The 20,415-nt window shown below is 37.2% G+C and overlaps 1 protein-coding gene across 1 annotated transcript; it reads left to right on the forward strand.

Annotated features, from left to right (window-relative positions):
- The first annotated feature begins 2,359 nt into the window (after positions 1-2,359).
- Positions 2,360-17,901, forward strand: LOC148113799 (vomeronasal type-2 receptor 26-like). The gene is made up of 5 exons (XM_087893396.1): positions 2,360-2,451; positions 5,909-6,200; positions 10,812-11,669; positions 16,339-16,465; positions 17,006-17,901. The coding sequence occupies exons 1-5, from the start codon at positions 2,360-2,362 to the stop codon at positions 17,899-17,901; spliced, it is 2,265 nt and encodes a 754-aa protein (XP_087749522.1).
- The last annotated feature ends 2,514 nt before the right edge of the window (positions 17,902-20,415 follow it).

The raw sequence follows: 20,415 nt of genomic DNA on the forward strand, positions 1-20,415 counted from the left end.
TTTCCATTTTCTTTTCTTTTCTTTTTCTTTTCTGCCTAAAAGACAAATTAGAGATAATATAAGAATTATACTGGATACATTGGAATATTATGAGGCACATCCAGAGAAACAAATGGCATTGTTACAAAAGATGGATTTTTTAATATGATTAAAACTATATATAAAGACCAATCAGCAAAAGTAATAATGAATGGTGAAATGACAGAGAAAATAGATATAAGAAAAGAAACTAGACAAGGATGTCCATATCTCCATTATTATTTATTTTGATTCTAGAAATGTTAAATAGAAAAATAAGACAAGATAAAGAAATAAAAGGGCTGAAAATTAAAAAAGAAGAATATAAATTACAAGCATTTGTGGATGATTTAGTATTCATTATGGAAGAATCAATAGAAATAGGCCCAAAGTTAATCGAGCAAATAGACGAATATGGAGAAGTAGCTGGATTGAAGATAAACAAAGATAAGACAAAAATTATAGTCAAAAACATGAGAGAAAAACAAAAGAAACAACTAATGGAGAAATAGATATCTAAATAGTAAAGAAGGTGAACATTTTGGGCATCTAATTGACTTCAAGATGTATTACGGTGAAGGAAGACAATTATTATAAACTAAGAAATCAAATCAAAATAGACTTGGAAAAATGGAAAAAATTACAATTATCTTTAATGGAAGAATAGCACTAATCAAAATGAATGTATTGCCAAGACTGTTGTTTCTCTTTCATACAATACCAATAAAGTTGGAGAAGAAATATTTTGAGAATAAATTTTGAATAAAATGATGTGGAAATATATATGGTAAGGGAAAAATGCAAGAATTAACCTTAAATTGCTCCAAGATTCTAGAACCAGAGGAGGATTTGGTCTACCGAATTGGGAATTGTATCACCAAGTGGCACTGTTAACTTGGATTAAAGAATGGATTTTATTGAGAAATACAAACATATTAAAACCCCAATCATTTAAAAAACCAATTAAAATTTGCGTAATTAAAAAGAGGGAAAAGATTAGGCCAGGCCTGCCTGGTGGAATAAAAAGGTCTTAAGAGCACGGTGGAAGGTGTGCAGATCCAGGATCCTCTGTATCTCTGAGGGGAGCTCGTTCCAAATAGTAAGTGCTCCCACAGAGAAGGCTCTCCCCCTAGGGGCCGCCAGTCAACATTGTTTGGCCGACGGCACCCAGAGGAGCCCCTCTCTATGAGAGCGTACCGGCCGGTGGGAGGCTATTGGTGGTAGTAGGCGGTCTCGTAAATAACCAGGTCCTAAGCCATGGAGCGCTCTAAGGGTGGTAACCAAAACCTTGTAGCGTACCCGGAAGACCACCGGGAGCCAGTGCAGCTCACGCAGGAGAGGTGTTATATGGGAACGCCATGTCGCTCCCATTACCACCCGCGCGGCCGCACTCTGCGCCAGTTGGAGCCTCTGGGTGCTCCTCAACGGGAACCCCCTGTAGAGAGTGTTACAATAGTCCAGGCGGGAGGTGACTAGGGCATGAGTGACCATGTGTAGGGAGTCCCAATCCAGAAAGGGACGCAACTGGTGAATCAGGCGAACCTGATGAAAAATCCTCCCGGTCACGGCCGACAAATGCTCTTCTAAAGACAGCCGTGAATCCAGGAGGACACCCAAGTTGCGAACCCTCTCCGTGGGGGCCAATGATCCGCCCCCAATAGTCAGTGATGGCACCAACTGACTATATCGGGACATTGGAAACCACAGTCACTCGGTCTTGGATGGGTTGAGCCTGAGCCTATTCCTCCCCATCCAGATCCGCACGGCCTCCAGGCACTGGGACATCACTTCAAGGGCATCGTTGGGGTGGCTTTGAAACAGAGATGAGCACCACCTCCTAGAGTTGGGAATGACTATCACGTATATGTGAGGGGAACATTTACCTTTAATCTTTATCTACTCCCACCATGATCCACACTTGACATTCATTATGAGTGATTTTAAATTGCAGGAAAAGACATGAAAAATTCTTGAACATATATCCCAAGAACCATTTCTTATACTAATCAGATGGCATTATAAGAGGAAACAGCATCCCAACCTGAAAGGTCTATGGGAACAGCCAAGAATTCATGGCTTTCCTGAATTGCAAAAGGGTTGGGGCCATATCATCTCCAGGCGATGTTGTTACATACATGGAAGAAAATATTTGGAAAGGTCTATCCTTCAAATCCTGACTCATGGCATTCCCTAAGAGAAGGTGCAGACAAGAAGCGTATTCTTCCAGATCTCATAGGCAAGGCAGACATAATTAGAAATGTTCTCAATAAATTTCCCACTGAAATGGTACACTTCTATCTATTCATGGCCATCTGTATTCAAACTGTTGTGTTGGCAGGAGATGGAGGAAGTGATGAGAGCCCATGCGACTAAGCAGCAGCAACCTGATCTTGAATATGAGCCTGCTTATCATCAAGTTAGCACCCTAACCATGTGAGCCACTGTGCTCCATGTAGCTAGCTGAAACCTGGAGAATTAGCTAAATGGTGATATAAGATTTAGATTAGATTAGATTAGATTAGATTAGATTAGATTAGATTTAGATTAGATTAGATACCTGCTCTTTTTGGAAAGCCTGATACATCTTAACTCATTGACTAATACCATCTCTTCAGCTTTTACTACCTTTTTCAAGCTCTTGGGGCACCTGTGTATTGGAGTGATACAATTTCCATATTTTCAGAAAACTGAAAAATAGGTCTGTGGTTATCCCTTCCCTCTTGCAATGATGTGAGTCCCAGGCTCTATACTGAACAATTGAACAAACAATTAGAGCAAAAGAAAAGAAAGAAAAAAAGGCAAGGAAAGGCAAGGAAAGACAAGGAAAGGCAAGGAAAGGCAAGGAAAGGAAAAACTCCCAAAAGTTATTTTGATATTTTAATCTTCTCAAACATTCTCCTGATTGCTCCAGGATCTTCAGAACAGCAGAGGGAGCACTCTGAAAATGCTCATGTGCTCTTTGGGGAACCATACGTTCAGTTGACAGGCTCAATTCCCATCTCAGAGTCTCATTTCTGATGGACTCCATCTTCCACACTCCAGGATGATGTCCTTCTAGAGCCTGAATAATTGTTATAGTACACCTTTTCAGGGTAGATCCCATAAATTAATTTATTAATTTATTAATTTATTAATTTATTAATTTATTAATTTATTAATTTATTTGTTTGTTTGTTTGTTTGTTTGTTTGTTTGTTCGTTCGTTCGTTCATTCATTCATTCATTCATTCATTCATTCATTCATATATTTATTTGTTTGTTAGTTCCATACTTCTTTACTTCCAATCTCCTTCAGAGAGGGACTCTGAGTGTGGTACAATTTCATCAGTAAAATGAAGCTTTAAAACCAGAACAATTTAAGATTGCTTTTTTTAAAAAAAAAACAGTGTTGTATTCAGCAAAGTATTAAGTGTTAAGCAAAATTCTTCAGAAAAATGACCTCAACAGATCTATTTCCATACTTTGTTCTATAGTTGTCTTTTGTTTTCTTCTGTGCACATGAACTCTCTTTCCCCCATTTTTATTTCACATCTTCGAAAAGTTCATAGCAGTGCAGCAGTGTCTATTGAGATATGATAAACATGTTTCTTTCTGATATTTCTCAAACCACCATTGCAAAGAATGGTAATGATTAGTAATTAAGGATAGTTATTGTCTCTTCTTCTCCAAATCCTAAGGGAATTCCAATAACCACTGTAAAAACCATGACCTTGGATTAAGTCATTGCACTATATTAATATCTCCTTAGAAATACAGACATGAATGTAGGGAGAAAAAGGATTTGTGTTTCATCTGGGATACTTCATTAGAAAACCTCCAAAGTCCCTTCTAGCTCTGTTACTCTGTTAACTTTAGATAAAGTTCATTATCTTAAATTTAGATACAGTTAATAAGTGGTCCTCAGTTGAATGTTAAGAAAGGAGATACTGTTTGATATCTACAATGACTAAATATTATAATGAATTTTTTATATTCAGTACATTAGTTTTACTTTTCCCCCCAACTATGATGAGCATTTCTCCTTCCTACACCTGCAAACTTAGTAGTCCTCTTCCAATTGTTCATAAATATTATCAGTCTGGAGATTTAATCATTGCTGCTATCATTTATCAGGTTCTTTTTCTAGGAAATGAGATCACTTTTCAAAGCCTTCCTTCTTCTGAAGTCCTTGATCAGTACCTGTAAGTATCTGACTACTTCTCCCCCTCCTCATACCACAACCTCCTCTTCCCCCACATTGCAACCTAAAAGCTGCATTTTCTTTCACTTTTTGCTTAAAGGTATTGCTAGTCTGTAGTTATGACCTTATGTTATGTTCCAGTGACTGTATTTAGTCCTTTTTTTTATTGTAGACCTATCATAATACTGATGTTGAAATTGATATGAATATTATTCATTTTAGTCATAAAGTATATGAATTTCATTCCCTTCAGGAAACTTCATTCATTCAACCAAGTCCCTTGTTGAAAGTAAAAAGTTTGACTAATCTAAATATTGCAGAAGCTCTCTAGTTAATCTTGAGCTTTTTGCCTCTCATTTCATCCAGATATAAAAGAGAAACCCTCTAGGGCATATATTAGGCCATTATACATCTAGGGTGTGAAAAGAGAGCTGGCTTCCTTCTCTCAGAAAATACGGATAAGGTAGAGATAATACTGAAATCAGGTAGAAACATAGGAAATTGAGGGCAGAAATGTTTTGTCTGGTGTGATATCCCCAACAAGTTTTAACTCGGTTACTGATGACTGAAGAACTAGCTCCTCTGAGGGATGGTTATAGTTCCACTACTCTTTCTGTGAAATAATAAAATTAATTTTGAACTTCCCTCCTGTGACATTATGCCTGATGTTCTTATGTTGTAATTAATATTGAGAATACTGCCTTCTAGAACCTTATTCACACTCTTTAATTCATTTAAAGGTTTCAGTCAGCCTTTTCTTCTGCCCTCTAGGCTGAATATATTCGTATCTTCTAATATTTTCTGATATGTTTTCTCTCTGCTCTTGTACCATTTTTGTTGTCCATCTCTGGACTCCCTCAATCTTATGAATACATTTTTTAAAGTGAGGTCTCCAGAAGTGAACAAAGTATTTTAAATATGGTCTGACTAAATGCTATCCTAGCTCGATGTTAAGTAGCTACAACTAGGTCAGTGTTCACTAGTTGATACAATCTAGGTCTATTTGTTAGTAACCAAGTTGCAGGTGTCTAGAAGAAACCATAAGCATTAATTTATACAGTAAGTTTCTGTATGCATAATTGATATGTGTACATTAAAACAGATGTCCAATTCTGAAACAGAAATATATTGACAGTTTCTAACTCTCGCTGAAGGTTCCTCACTCATAATTACCAGCACACTTTGGCTCTGGCATTTGCTGTAAAGGAGATCAATGAACATTCTGGGATTTTACCTAATGTTTTTCTTTCTTTCTTTCTTTCTTTCTTTCTTTCTTTCTTTCTTTCTTTCTTTCTTTCTTTCTTTCTTTCTTTCTTTCTTTCTTGGTTCGATTTATATGCCGCCCTTCTCCAGAGACTCAGGGCGGCTTACAATGCGTTAAGCAATAGCCTTCATACTTTTGTATATACCTGCTTAGTAGGGCTTTTGGCTCCCCCTAAGCAGTATTCTTTTTTATACAAAGTCAGCTTACTGCCCCCACAATCCGGGTCCTCATTTTACCTACCTCGAAAGATGGAAAGCTGAGTCAACCTTGAGCCTGGTGAGATTTGAACTTGCAGTAATTGTAGGCAGCTGGTGCTACTTAACAGCACTTTAGTCTGCTGCGCCACCAAGGCTCTTATGTATGTATGTATAATTGATATGTGTACATTAAAACCACTGTCCAATTCTGAAACAGAAATATATTGACAGTTTCTAACTCTCACTGAAGGTTCATCACTCATAATTACCAGCACACTTTGGCTCTGGCATTTGCTGTAAAGGAGATCAATGAACATTCTGGGATTTTACCTAATGTTAGCCTTGGTTTCCATATTGCTACTCACTATCCTGTGGAAATTACAACTTATCATTTAGCAATGGAATTCCTATCTACAAAGGATAAATTTATACCCAACTACAAATGCGATGACCAGACCAACACAGCAGCTGTCATTGGAGGCCCCCGTATTAACACCTGTCTCAGCATGGCAATCACTCTATGGAACTACAAATTTCCCCAGGTGAGAGAAAAAATGGATCAATATCATAGGTTCATCAGCTATTTATTATATTCAAAAGGTGGGTCATTGAAATGAAAATTTGAGGAAAACCATGAATAAGAACATCTTGAAAGGTCTGTCCCTTTTTGCTTGATGAGCAACATTGCAGATATCTTTTAAAACTAATTTTTAAGCACCCTATTTTTGTATTCCACTCAAACTCAGAGATTTCATTAACTAAATACACATGCATTGGATATTATTATTATTCTCTTTTATTCATTAAAAATGAAACTCAGTGAACGGGACATTTACAAATGTGTCACAAATACCATTGACTGGTGCTAATGGTTGATACGGGTTGCTGCCAGCATCCTAGGTATCAACCAAGTACCTTCTTAAAATATATGATGTTCCGAGTAGCGCAGTTTTTTGAAGTGTTTCTTGAAGTGTTTTGTGAAATTCTTGGACATGGTACCAAGTGCCCCAATGATAATGGTATCACTGTGACATGTTTCATCCATAGCCAAGTAGTTTCTATGGCCAGGTCGCAATATTTCATGATTTTTTCCAGTTCTTTTTCTTCGACTCTAGCGTCTCCTGGTACTGCAGTGTCAATAAATTGTATGTTTTGGTTTTCGACAACTGTGATATCTGGCCTGTTGTGTTCCAAGTGATGATCCATCTGTATTCAAAAGTCCCACAAGATCTTCACCTTCTCATTTTCTATAACTCTTTCCACTTTATGTTCCCATGACTTTTTGGATACAGGTAAGTCGTATTTTTTACATAAAGACCAGTGGATTAATTTAGCAACTCGGTCATGTCTAGCTTTGTAATTAGTTTGTGTGATTTTGCTACATTCACATATTAAATGTGAAACAATTTTGACTTTATTGTTGCAAAGTCAGCAGTTTGGATTGTCGGTGGATTTTTGTATCTTTGCTTTCATGGCATTAGTTTGTAGTGCTTGTTCTTGAGCAGCCAGTATTAAACCTTCCATTTCTTTCTTGATGGTTTCCATCTTAAGCCATGCCTGTGCAAAGTTGTCATCACATTTTCCTTCAATGTTTTTCAAGTACGGTCCATGCAAAGCTTTGGTTTTCCATCTAGCTGTTTTTCCTTATATTCTGCCTTTGTTTCTGTTGTTTTTATTATGTTCTCCGTTTTCACAGCCTGCAGCAATTTTTCTGTACTTTGGTCCACATAATCATTCAAACTTCATTTTTCTCCTACAGTTTGATGGATTTGCAATAGCCCTCTGCCCCCTCTTTTTCTTGGCAGGTACAACCTGTTGATGTCACTTTGTGGATGTAAAGCGTGGTACATATTGAAACGTTTGTGCTTTTTCCGGTCCAGGTTTTCCAGTTCAGCCAAAGTCCAGTTGATGATTCCAGCTGAGTAGCATATCACTGGAACTGCCCATGTATTAATGCCTCTAATTATGTTTCCAGCATTCAGTTTTGATTTTAATCTTTTGAGGACCCTCCTGATATATTCCTTTTGTGTTGACTCTTTGACTTTTCTATTCAAGATGTTATCTGCTTTCAATATGCCTAGGCATTTGTAACCATCATCCTTTGTTAATGCTTTTACTATGTTTCCATTTCCCAGTTTTATTCCTTCTATTTTTTTGCTTTTTCTTTTTTTTTTTTTTTTTTTTTGCTGCATGGATAATATAGCAAATTTTTCAAGTCCAAAGTTCATATTGATGTCGCTGTTGAACAGTTGAACTGTGTTGAGTATTGATTTAAGTTCAGTGGGGCTTTTCACATACATTTTTAAGCCATCCATGTATAGTAGATGGTTTATCTTGCCATGTTGATTTGAGATTTGGTATCCCAGTTGTCACTGCATTTTTGTATTTACCAGATGAGCTCACATTTTTGGATTTTCAGACTTTCCGTAGCTTGCCAAGTTTCTTATCAGTAAGCTAACTACGCATGTCCGCATTCTTTCATTCTTTCATTCCTTCCTTCCTTCTAACTTTCTTTGTTCTCCTGCCAGGAGAGGTCCGGCTGCAGAGAGGTGGCCGGCAGGAACGTTGCCAAAATGTAATTATATACATAGTGAGATGTTTTATTTTTCTTTATAACAAATAAATGAGTTTTTTTCTTAGAAAAATATATCTTTGGGGTTTATTTTCTTAAAGTATGCTTCAAGAGAAAAGTCTCGATCCACGTCTCTAAATCAAGGTGTGATTACCCAAAAGCAGAATGGGATTAATAAGCACCCTGACACCAGTTTTGTGTTTCGTAGGATTATTGTCAATGGAATTAACAATAGTGGTGAAAGTGAATCCCCCTGGAAGATTCCTTGTCTGATGTTGACTTCACCAATGTTCTCCCCATTTGCTGTTAGAACTGTTTTCAATTTTTGCATATTTGCTTTCAAAAATGTACAAATATTTTTGCTGATTCCAAAGTTTTCCAGACAGGTGTTCATCCAGCTGTGGTGTAATGCCTTATTGTAATCAATCCATATTTAAATTTGTGTTTCTTCATTTTGCATTTTTAGTACCATTTTGTCAATGAGCATGATCTTTTGTTCCTTTTGATTTTTTATAATTTCCTGTTTGTTCTACTGGATACAAATTGTTTTCTGTCAGATGATTGAATACTGAATTTGCCAGTATTCTTGTAAAAAGTTTGAATATTGTTGGCAGACAAGTAATTGGGTGATAGTTGCTTGGCTCTGTGCCCTTTTCTGGATCTTTCATTATCAACTATGTTAGACCAGCTGTTAACCATTCTTCACTTGTTGTATTTTGAAGCATTTGATCAAATTGAGTGGCCATGCGATAATGGAGGCTGGTCAGGTGTTTTAGCCAGTAGCCATGCAGTTCGTCCATGTCAGGGTGGCAATTAATCCCATTCTGCTTTTGGGTAATTGCACCTTGATTAGAGAATGGATCGTGACCTTCCCTTGAAGTATACTTTAAGAAAATAAACCCGAAGATATATTTTCTAAGAAAAACTCAATTATTTGTTATAAAGAAAATAAAACATCTTACTAATCTAATTAGTTACATCTTGGCAGCTTTCCCAGCTACCTCTCTTGGCCGAAGAACAAAGAAAAGTTTTTAGAGAAGAAGAAAAGAATGTAGACATGCGCAGTAGTTACTGATAAGAACTTGGCAAGCTACGGTAAGTCTGAAAGTTCAAAAATAAGAGCTCATCTGGTAAATACAAAAAAGCAGTGACAGTCCAGGCCAGGTGCACTCCAGTTCTTGACCTTTTTTTATTATTATTATTTTATTAATTTTAAAAACATACACACACAGAAAAAGAAAAAGTACAAATAAAACAATACACAACATTATAACATTTAAACATAATGACTTATTTCCTAAGATAGTACATCAGTATATTACATTTCTCAATATCTATATCCACATCTCACCTTATATAACAATATTTTTTAAAGTTCTACTTTAACTCTAATATGTCTCATTTGGTACACGAGTTGGTTCAAATCTTGGGATCATCTTTTATTTGGTTTTCTTTTTCTCCAGCCATTGATACCACTTATGCCAAACCAGGTAGTATTCAAATTCTTCCTTTTCTTGGATTTCTTTAGTGAATTTGTCCATCTCAGCACATTCCATTACTTTCGATATTATTTTATCTTGTGTTGGGATTTCTTCTGATTTCCAAATTTGTGCGAAGATGATTCTCGCTGCGGTCAAAATATGTGTAATTAAATATATTGTTTCTTTTTTGTAGTTGTTTGTGAATATATCTAGTAAATATGTTTCCGGTCTTAATGGTATTTTTTTGTGCTGTTATTTCTTCCAATTGGGTTTTGATTTTATTCCAAAATTGTTTTGCTTTTGGGCATAACCACCACATGTGGTAGTATGTCCCTTTTTGTTTTTTGCATTTCCAACAGAGTGGAGAAGTTTTACAGTTCTTGACCTTCTTTGCTTATTTTGCAACCATGTCAGTTGTTATTGCAATATTTTCCATTTTGTTTCGTGTTGTTTCTTGTTGAATATCTTTGATCCAGGAGGCAGTTGTGTTCCACTGGGTTTTCCCACAGTTCTTTCCAAAAGTTCTAAGTTTTTTTTCCATGAGTTTTGTTTACATGAGTAAACATTAGTTTGGACTCAATTTTCATTAAGGGACTGGTAGAAGAGGTGTTGGTTTCTTCTTCTTCTTCTTCTTCTTCTTCTTCTTCTTCTTCTTCTTCTTCTTCTTCTTATTATTATTATTATTATTATTATTATTATTATTATTATTATTTAATCTTTAGTGAGATTCACAGCCTTTGAGGCTGGTTAATAGCTCAGCAGCTCGAGTCCTAACCAAGGACCTAGGAACTGTTAAGTATCATCGGAGGATGTAAGCTGTTTCGAGTAAGGTGGTTTTTTGTAGAGTCAAAATGTTCAAGTCCGGCAAATTTAGAATTTCTAAATAGTGGGGTAGCCCTTTGGGTATTGCTCCAAGGGCTCCAATTACAATTGGGACAACACACGATTTCTTTTTCCATAGTCGCTCAACTTCAATTTGCAAATCCCGGTACTTTGTGATTATTACTATTATTATTATTATTATTATTATTATTATTATTATTATTATTATTATTTCAGAAGAGATCCTTCATTCCTATGTTCTGATTTTCTCCATTTAGATCTCATATGGATCTGCTCCATTGGTGAATACTGAAACAGCAATGTTTGTGAAATGGATGTTCCCAGATGAAACCCATCAATTTAAAGCAATACTTCACTTATTGTTGCATTTTGGATGGACCTGGGTTGAGTTAGTTTCTCTGTTTGAGGAAGAAAGAGAAAGATTCATTCAGAAGAGACTTTCCATGTTTTCAGAGAGAGGAATCTGCTTTGACTTTATAGAATGTATTCCACAAATGATGTATGGTAGTCAAGCTGCTGAAATGATGGAAAATGCAGAAAAAATATACAAAGTGATTATGGAGAGTACTGTCACTGCAGTCATTTTAAGTGCAGAAATTACAGGCATGGTTGTTTTGAGACTAATAATCAATTTTTTCAATTATGATAATATTCCAAAAGAGAGAAAGGCCAAAGTTTGGATCATGACAGCACAGATGGAATTCACATCTATTCTGATACAACGACACTTCCACATTGATTTTCTTCATGGTGCTCTTTCCTTTGCAATTCATTCAAAGGAGCTGACCGGATTCCAACAATTTATGCAGAAGAGAAACCCAAACTTAGAAAAAGATGATGGGTTTATTAGGGATTTCTGGAAAGATGCATTTGAATGTTCATTCTCCAGTGATATTACAGATGGGAATGCTGCAAGGATCTGCACTGGAGAAGAGAAACTGGAGACTCTTCCTAATTCTGTCTTTGACATCACCATGAATGGACATAGTTACAGCGTCTACAATGCAGTCTATGCTGTGGCACATGCTCTGAAGGCCATGCACTCCTCCAAACTCAAAGGGGGTCAAAAAATGGATGAGAGGAGATGGAAGCTCTTCCTCCAATCACCTTGGCAAGTAATGCTGTATAATTTAAAATTTGGGGAGAATTAAGAATAAGTTTTGGGTTTTTGTTTTGTTTTAACTATTATAATGCTTTACAGAGAGTTAGGAAAGCTATATGGAAATACTTAATATTTTCAAATGAAAGAAAATAATTCTAATGCATAAATGTAGAGACAGTTAGGAATCTGTAACATACCAGCTTTATTTTATGTCTAAAACTTTATGTGCAGGATCTTATTAAATCCATTATATTTGACAATTTTTAATGTAGAAACTTGAGAACTATTTTGCTACTGAATAGCATTATTATTCCTCACCAGCTGAATTTTGGAGTTACTACAATTCAAAGATCCCAAAGTTGCTTTTTTGAAAGGCAACTGAACTTTTTTTATTTTTCTTGAAGGTGTTTTGCTTAAATTTAGGTACTGTAGAAGCTTCTTGGATGACAAGGAAAACATCTTCAAGGAAAAAAAGAAAGTTTCTTTTTTTCTTTTGGAAAAAAAGAAACATCTTTGGGACACAATGGCTTGAATTACTGCAAATCTCCATAGACATTAAGATTCAAAGGGAATTGTAATAATGACAATAAATCTCATGAAAATAGGAATACTGTTGCTTCAAGTGACTAGCAAAGTTGTCAACGAATTGCATGAAGGAAATTTAATTTGTTTCATTTTATTTTTTTAAAAAGTAACACCTGGATTCCCCTTTATGGCATTAAAAGCCATCTTGTCCAAGAATTGTCTATCTCAGAATTATATCTTGCCTATTCTCTATGGCAGAAAACTGAATTCACAATTTCTGAAATGCTCAATCAAAGCAAAGTGATTTCTCAGATCCATCCCTTTCTTGATTTTCTGTTGGAATTCTCATCTGACAATTTTTCATCTGAGAGTAGAAAATGCATTTAATAAAAATATATTTCTTTTCAAGTTGAAATTGTGTGAGCAAAATTGAATAGCTTAATTTCATTAAGCCTGCACCAAATTGAAAGAAACCAATTGAAATTTTCCCATCTCCTTCAAAGATTCTGTCAGGGTTCCAAGTAATGAGTCCAAAGCAGAGATCACAACACCTGCCCTAGGTCCATGAATAATCTCCTTTATTAGAGAAGTCATATTGGCAATTCTGGGGAAAACCTGACTCTGAAGATTCCAGAGTTTTCCCCACCCAAACCAGTGGTGGGATTCTGGGGGTTCTAGGGGGTTCGGCCAAACCCTTTGTTAAATTGCTGGCTCGCCCCGCCCCTTGCCCCGCCCCTCCACACTACTATTTATTCCCAATAAATGGGGCAAGCGAGCCAGCAATTTAAGAAACGGTTCGGTGTTTTTTTGTAATTTATTGACCCCGCAGCACACTGAACCGTTTGTTAAATTGCTGGCTCGCCCGCCCCTCGCCCCGCCCCGCCTCCCACCCATGCGGCGCCAGCCTACCGTAGCCAGGGGTAGGCAATTGTGGCTCTTTTACAACCTGTGGACTTCAACTTCCAGAATTCCTGAGACAGCTTGGCTGTCTCAGGAATTCTGGGAGTTGAAGTCCACAGGTTGTAAAAGAGCCACAATTGCCCACCCCTTCCCTAGCCTGAGTTCCGCTGCCTGGGATCCACGTGGGCTGCCACATGGTTCCCCACTGGCTCTGGACGCAAGAGAGCAGGATGGAGAAAGCAGCTTCCACGCCTTCACTCACCCTCACTCTCTGCTCTGTTGGATCGCCTGCCGTTTGCTTACCCCGCCCACTCCCCATCTATTGCTGCCTCCGGAGTTCCAGCTGATGGCTAGAGGAAAAAAACTTCAAATTCTTGCCACGGGCTTCAAAGGGCCGCCCTATAGCCAGTGGTGCAGCCGAACCGTTTGTTAAATTGCTGGCTTGCCCCGCCCCTCCGCACCACTATTTATTGCCAATAAATAGTGGTGGGAGAGGGGCGGACGAGCCAGCAATTTAACAAAGGGTTCGGTGTTTTTTTTTAATTTTATTGGCCCATGGAGCTTCAGCATAGGCTAATTAGCCCCTTGATTCTATCGGCCTCCCGGCTCTCAGCTGATTTGTCTCAGCTGTTTTGCTCAGGGCTCTGCTGCTTCCTTGCAAAGAGTCCTGGAGCAATTTTTTTTCCCCCTAGCTATGCTGAAACAAGAAACTGAAACTGCTTTGCTGTTGCTGCAAGGTTGGAAAATTAGGCAGGCAGAATTCTTTTTTTTTTCTCACCAAAAATGGTAGGTGCAAATAATGGGAAATTTAGGGAAAAACAGGAGAGTTCAGGATTTTAAAACACAAAAGAAAAAAAGCTCTATTTAATTAGGGAATTGTAATAATTGAGATACTATTAATCGTATATTTCTGAAAGCAGAAATGGTTAAGTTGTGGTTTGGAGGAATATATGGGGGAAATTATTTGGTTTATTATTATTGGTAAATATAATTAATTGATCTGTAAGAAATTGGATTGCATGGAAATAATTGGAATATTCATGTGCATATTGATTAATATACAAAAAAGATAGTTATATAACTAATTGATTTATATTAAAATGTTGAATTTATATTAAACAACTAATATTACATAATTAACCAATGTGAGGATGGATATAAAAATAGATGACAATGGGAAGGGGTATAATATAGAATAGAAAGGAAAAATTGAATTTGATTAAGATTAGAGATGAGGATGAAGGGTAATATTGGTTTTTTACAAAAATAGATGAGGAATAAATATGGCAAAAAGGAAATATAGAAATTGTAAATTTAATTGAAATGACTAAACACTGTTTAAATTTGTGAACCGGCCAAATACTCTGTTCAAAGAAAATACATTGTATGTTTGTATGTGTGTTTCTAATTATTGTTATTTATTCATATTTGTTATCTTTTATTCTTTAAAGTTTAACAATTCATTCTTTATCTTAATATCTTTATATTTTTGGGGGGTTGGCTTTCTTCCCTTTCATTTTTTTTATTGTACAGCAATCTTTCTCCTCAAACCTACCACCTCTCTCTTTTCTTTTCTTCTTATTTTCTCTTCCTCCCCCTCTTCTTCTCCTCCCTACTTCCTCTTCCTTTCTCCTTCTCCTCCTCTCTGCCTCTCTGTCTTACCCTCACTCCTACTCTAATTTCCCTTCCCTTCCTTCATCCCTCTCTATTGCTGTATCCTTTTATGCATAGGGACTACTCAGAGGGCTGAAAAAGTTATTTCTGACTGGTCCTTGCACTTTTGACCAGTCCTCGAACTTACGACTGTCCTCACATTTTACGTTTTTGCCCTATCTTGTCACCATGGTGAAGAGAAGCAGTTGTAAAATGAGTGACATGGTTGTTGAGAAAGCTGCACGGGCATAAATGATGACCAGTCATAAGTGCGAAGACTGGTCAAAAGTGCGAGGACCTGTCAGAAATCACTTTTTTCAGCCCTCTGGGTAGTCCTTTTGTGCATATGGACTACTCAGAGGGCTGAAAAAGTTATTTTTGACTGGTCCTCGCACTTTTGACCAGTCCTCGAACTTACGACTGTCCTCACATTTTATGTTTTTGCCCTATCTTGTCACCATGGTGAAGAGAAGCAGTTGTGAAATGAGTGACATGGTTGTTAAGAAAGCTGCACGGGCATAAATGTGAGGATGGTCGTAAGTGTGAGGACCGGTCAAAAGTGCAAGGCCCAGTCAGAAATGACTTTTTTCAGCCCTCTGAGTAGTCCCTATGCACATAGCCACGCCCACCCGGTCACATGATGAGCTAGCCATGCCTACACAGTCACATGATTGCCAAGCCATATCCCCAACTAAGCCACGCCCACAGAACCTGTTGTTAAAAAAATTGAATCCCACCACTGACCCAAACCAAAATTCCTTCCCTACAGTCCAAATGTTCGACATATGCTCCAATCAGGTCATTGTCCCAGCTTCTGATGCTAACTATCTATGCCTCTCCAGCACCTGGTGTGATCGTCCTTGCTACCCAGGGGAAAGGCTTTTACCATGGCTGTAATACTCCAACTATCTCTACCCCCCTGTACTTTCCCACAGCTGCAAACAGCTTCACTATGCCATCCCTGAAGGTGCTTCAAAATGTCTTCAGGGTTGACAGATTCCTGACAAGTTCCCTGGTCTCCCCGCCCCCCCCCCTTTTTTTTTCTTCTTCCTTTAGCTCAACCATTTTTTGCAACAAGTCTCCTTTAACAACAGTGCTGGTGAACATATTTCGTTTGGCCCCACTGGGGAATTAGAAACTGGGTTTGATATTTTTAATTGGGTCACATTTCCAAACAAATCCTTTCTGAAAGTCCAAATTGGAAAGATTGACCCCATGGCTCCCCCAGAAAAGCTACTCACCATTTCTGCCAAGGACACTGTTTGGCCTGTCATGTTTAACCAGGTATGTCTCATTTTTCCCTTTTCATGGCCTAATAATTTTGCTATGTTAAACTATCCATTTTACAGTACTCCTTTTTTAATCAAGCCTGTTCAAAGACCACATTATAGATGTTTGATTTGACTTGATACCAACAAAAAAAAAAGGGGGGAGACCTCAAGGAGAGCATATTCAGAGGGATCTCAAGTTAAAGGTTTTCCCACATCAGCATCTGGTACATTGACTAAAACTGATCCTTAGAAGTTGCATATGGATAATTAATGAAAAGGACAATCCACCAAAAATAAATTATTTCTATGAATTCTGATTTTATTTACGAGCAGGCATTACCTCTTTCCATCTGTAACAGGGAATGTCCTCTTGGCCATAGCAAGATGAAAGTGGAAGGAAAATTATTCTGCTGCTATGACTGTAAAGTATGTCCAGAAGGGAAGATAGCTGACCAATTTGGTAAGCAAAGGATTATATTCAATGTATCAAACATATAATAAATATAAATTATATTTTTAATAAACATGATGATTGAAAACCCTGAGCTTCACATCACACTGATGTGAAACAATGAAACATTTGAATTATTTTCGTACTTCACTGAGCTACTCGGTGATAAAACCAATTTCTTCTAATTTGAAGTATCAGTAGATTTCTCAGATTTGAATTATTCTTTCTTGAAGAAATGTGATCTTACCTATAATTTCACCCAGTAACATCCAGGGATTTAATGGTGATAATCAGAAAATTGAATTGTATAGAGTAAGCAACTAGGAGCCAGTATAGCTTAAGCAGAGTAATAGAACTAGGTGAGTTAAAAGCATGTCCCTTGAAATGCAAATCACTTTGCTTTTGAAATGGTTTTCAAGGGCAGAACCAAATAAAGGCCATTCCACTATTCAAACTGGGAGCTCATTAAGTCTACAGATTGCTGTAAAATTGGAATATACTGAAAATGAAATGATAAGATAATGTTTCTATGAATGGTTTCTTTTTCAGACTTGGATGACTGTTTCCCTTGTCCAGAGGATCAATATCCAAACAAGAATAAGGATAGTTGCCTTCCAAAACGTATAATTTACTTAATTTATCAAGAACCTTTGGGGATTTCTTTGGCAGTGATTGCAGTCTCCTTTTCTGTCATCTCAGCTGCAGTGCTCGGGATATTCATTAAACATCAGGACACACCTATTGTGAAAGCCAATAATAGGAACCTCACTTATAGCCTTCTTGCTGCTCTCCTGCTCTCTTTCCTTTGCAGTTTGCTCTTCATTGGGGAACCTGACCAAGTCAAATGTCTCTTGAGACAAACTGCTTTTGGCATCATCTTCTCTGTAGCTATTTCTTGTATATTAGGGAAAACAATCATAGTGGTCCTTGCTTTCATGGCCACCAAGCCCGGATCCAAAATGAGAAAATGGGTGGGGAAAAGGCTGGCTATCTCTATTGTCCTATCTTGCTCCCTGACACAACTCTGCATTTGTGTGGTGTGGCTCACAATTTCTCCTCCCTTCCCAGATTCTGACATGCACTCCATGGCTGAAGAAATTGTTCTACAATGTAACGAAAGTTCAACCACCATGTTTTATACAGTGCTTGGCTTTCTGGGGTTCTTGACTGCTGTCAGTTTCACTGTGGCCTTCCTAGCCAGAAATTTGCCTGACACCTTTAATGAAGCCAAATTTATCACCTTCAGCATGTTGGTCTTTTGCAGTGTCTGGGTGTTATTTGTTCCCACCTATTTGAGTACCAAGGGAAAATACATGGTGGCTGTTGAGATCTTCTCCATTTTGGCTTCAGCAGCTGGATTACTGGGGTGCATATTTTCCCCCAAATGCTTTATCATTGTTCTGAGACCTAATCTGAATAAGAAGGACCAACTAATGAAAAAATGAAACTGATTTTAACACTGTATCCCTTGAATGAAACCTAATTGCTTGCTTTTAGCATATTATGCTAAAAGGTATTAGTTGCTAGTCATTTGTTGTGACCTGTTAAAGTGACTGTATTTAGTCCATTTTCATCCTACACCTTACAAAGACTTAATCTACATCTTGTCAGAAAATCTGCACCAACCTGAGATTCCTTCTCTAGAATGTGTGATCTATGTACTTCTGGAACCTCAGTTTTTTAAAGTCGATCCGTGGCCTATTCTAGTGTGCACTAACTCAGTTTTCAACTAATGTCTCACCTGGAAGATCTTTCTAACCCATCACTGGTCCATAATTACCATGTTCTGTGCCATGCTTAGCTTCAAGGGTGAAATCCAGCAACTTGAATTGCAACCAGTGTAATTAGACATAATCTATGTAGCTCCTGAAGTAGTTCTGCTATATAAATTAAAAACATGAGATTGTTTAGCAATTCTGTATTTTTGTATCCTTATTTCTTCTCCTCTTTCTATCCCTAATCCTATATGGACAATGACATCTTATTAAGGACATGCAGTTATTCATGTAATTTTTAACTCAATAGTTGATGTGTATGAATAGTATGCTTACCTCACATCTTTCTCTCTCTGTCTCTCTCCTACACAAACACACACACACACACACACACACACACACACACACACACACACACTTTTAATTCAAAGGAGACACAACAATCCTTTAGTCCTATGCAGATACGTACTTGGACGGTAGGGACAGTCCCTGTGATATCATATTGTCATTAGGCATATCATGACATCATTCTGCAAATACTGTGAAGTTTGATCGGTGATATCTCCATTTTCTGGAGGACACTCAGTTGGAGGCTTGTTTAATGTCCTCAATACATTGCCCACTGAAATGGTACTCATCTATCTATTCATGGTCACCTACTTTCAAACTGTTGTGACAGCAGGCCCTGGAGCAAGTGATGAGAGCCCATGTGAACAAGGAGTAGCAATCTGATCTTGAATGTGATCCTGCTGATCATCAAACTAGTACATTAACCATGTTCCATGTAGCTAGTTGACACATAGAGAGTTAAGTAAATGGTGATAGAAGATTTATATTAGATTAGATTAGATTAGATTCTTGCTCTTTTTGGAAAGCCTAAATACATTTTAACTCATTGACTAATATCATCACTTCAGCTTTACTTCCCTCATTCAAATGAGTACTCAGCAAACATACTTTAGTTTTTTTATGACAAATATAAGAGCTTCAAGTACTTGGGAAGTATTATCTTGAGCTATAAATTTTGGGATAAGGAAATGGAGTCCAGGATTAGCTACACTGGCTAAACCCTGGGGCAGCTGTGTACCATAGTGATAAAATGTCCTTATTTTCAAAAACTGAAAAAGACTTGTGGTTATCCCTTCTCTGTTGTAATGATTTGAGTCCCAGGCTCTATACTGAAAACTAATCAAACAATTAGAAAGAAAAATGAAGAAGAGAGAAGAGAAGAGAAGAGAAGAGAAGAGAAGAGGAAAACTCCCAAAAGTTATTTTGATATTTGGATGGTCTCAAAAATGCTCCTGATTGATACAAGATCTTGAGAAAAAGAGATAGCAGAAGGAGCACTCAGAAAATGCTCATCTGCTCTTTGAGGAATTGTAAATCCACCATGACAGGCTCAATTCCCATCCCAAAGCCTCATTTCTGATGGACTATGTATTTCACATTCCAAGATGATGTCTTTCTAGAGCCTGAATAATTGTTATAGTACACCTTTTCAGGGTAGATATATATAAGTTTATTTATTTATATATATGTTTGTTTGTTTGTTTGTTTCACACTTCTTTACTTCCCATCTCTTTCAGAGAGGAACTTATGGGTGGTGAACAATTTTATCAATAAAATGAAGCTTTAAACAATGTAAGATTTTTTTTAAAAAAACAAAGTGTTGTTTGGTTTTTTAAGTATTAAGTGTTAAAGTGTTAACTATTAAACAAAAGGGTTGACAAAAATGACTTCAACATTATTTATTTATTTATTTATTTATTTATTTTATTTTATTTTATTTTATTTTATTTTATTTTATTTCTATACCACCCTACTCCCGAAGGACTCAGGGCGGTGCACAGCCAAACAATAAAACACATACATACAAAATTTAAAAGTAGAATAAAATCAAATTAAATAATTTTGGCCCCGACAAATTTAAAACCCCAAACTTTTTAAAACCAATTTAAAAATTGAATGTATAAAATACTAAAATATATTTAAAAATTAAAAATCTTTTATAAAAGAGGGAGAAAATTAGACCAGGCCCGCCTGGTGAAATAATAAGGTCTTTAAAGCGCGGCGTAAGGTGCGCTGATCCGGGATTCTCCGTATCTCTGGGGGGAACTCGTTCCAGATAGTAGGTGCCCCCACAGAGAAGGCTCTCCCCCTGGGGGCTGCCAGTCGGCATTGTTTGGCCGATGGCACCCGGAGAAGCCCCTCTCTATGGGAGCGTACCGGCCGGTGGGAGGCTAT

The sequence above is a fragment of the Pantherophis guttatus genome, chromosome 4, assembly GCF_059756535.1.
Source record: "Pantherophis guttatus breed Tessera chromosome 4, ASM5975653v1, whole genome shotgun sequence".
Taxonomy (NCBI): domain Eukaryota; kingdom Metazoa; phylum Chordata; class Lepidosauria; order Squamata; family Colubridae; genus Pantherophis; species Pantherophis guttatus.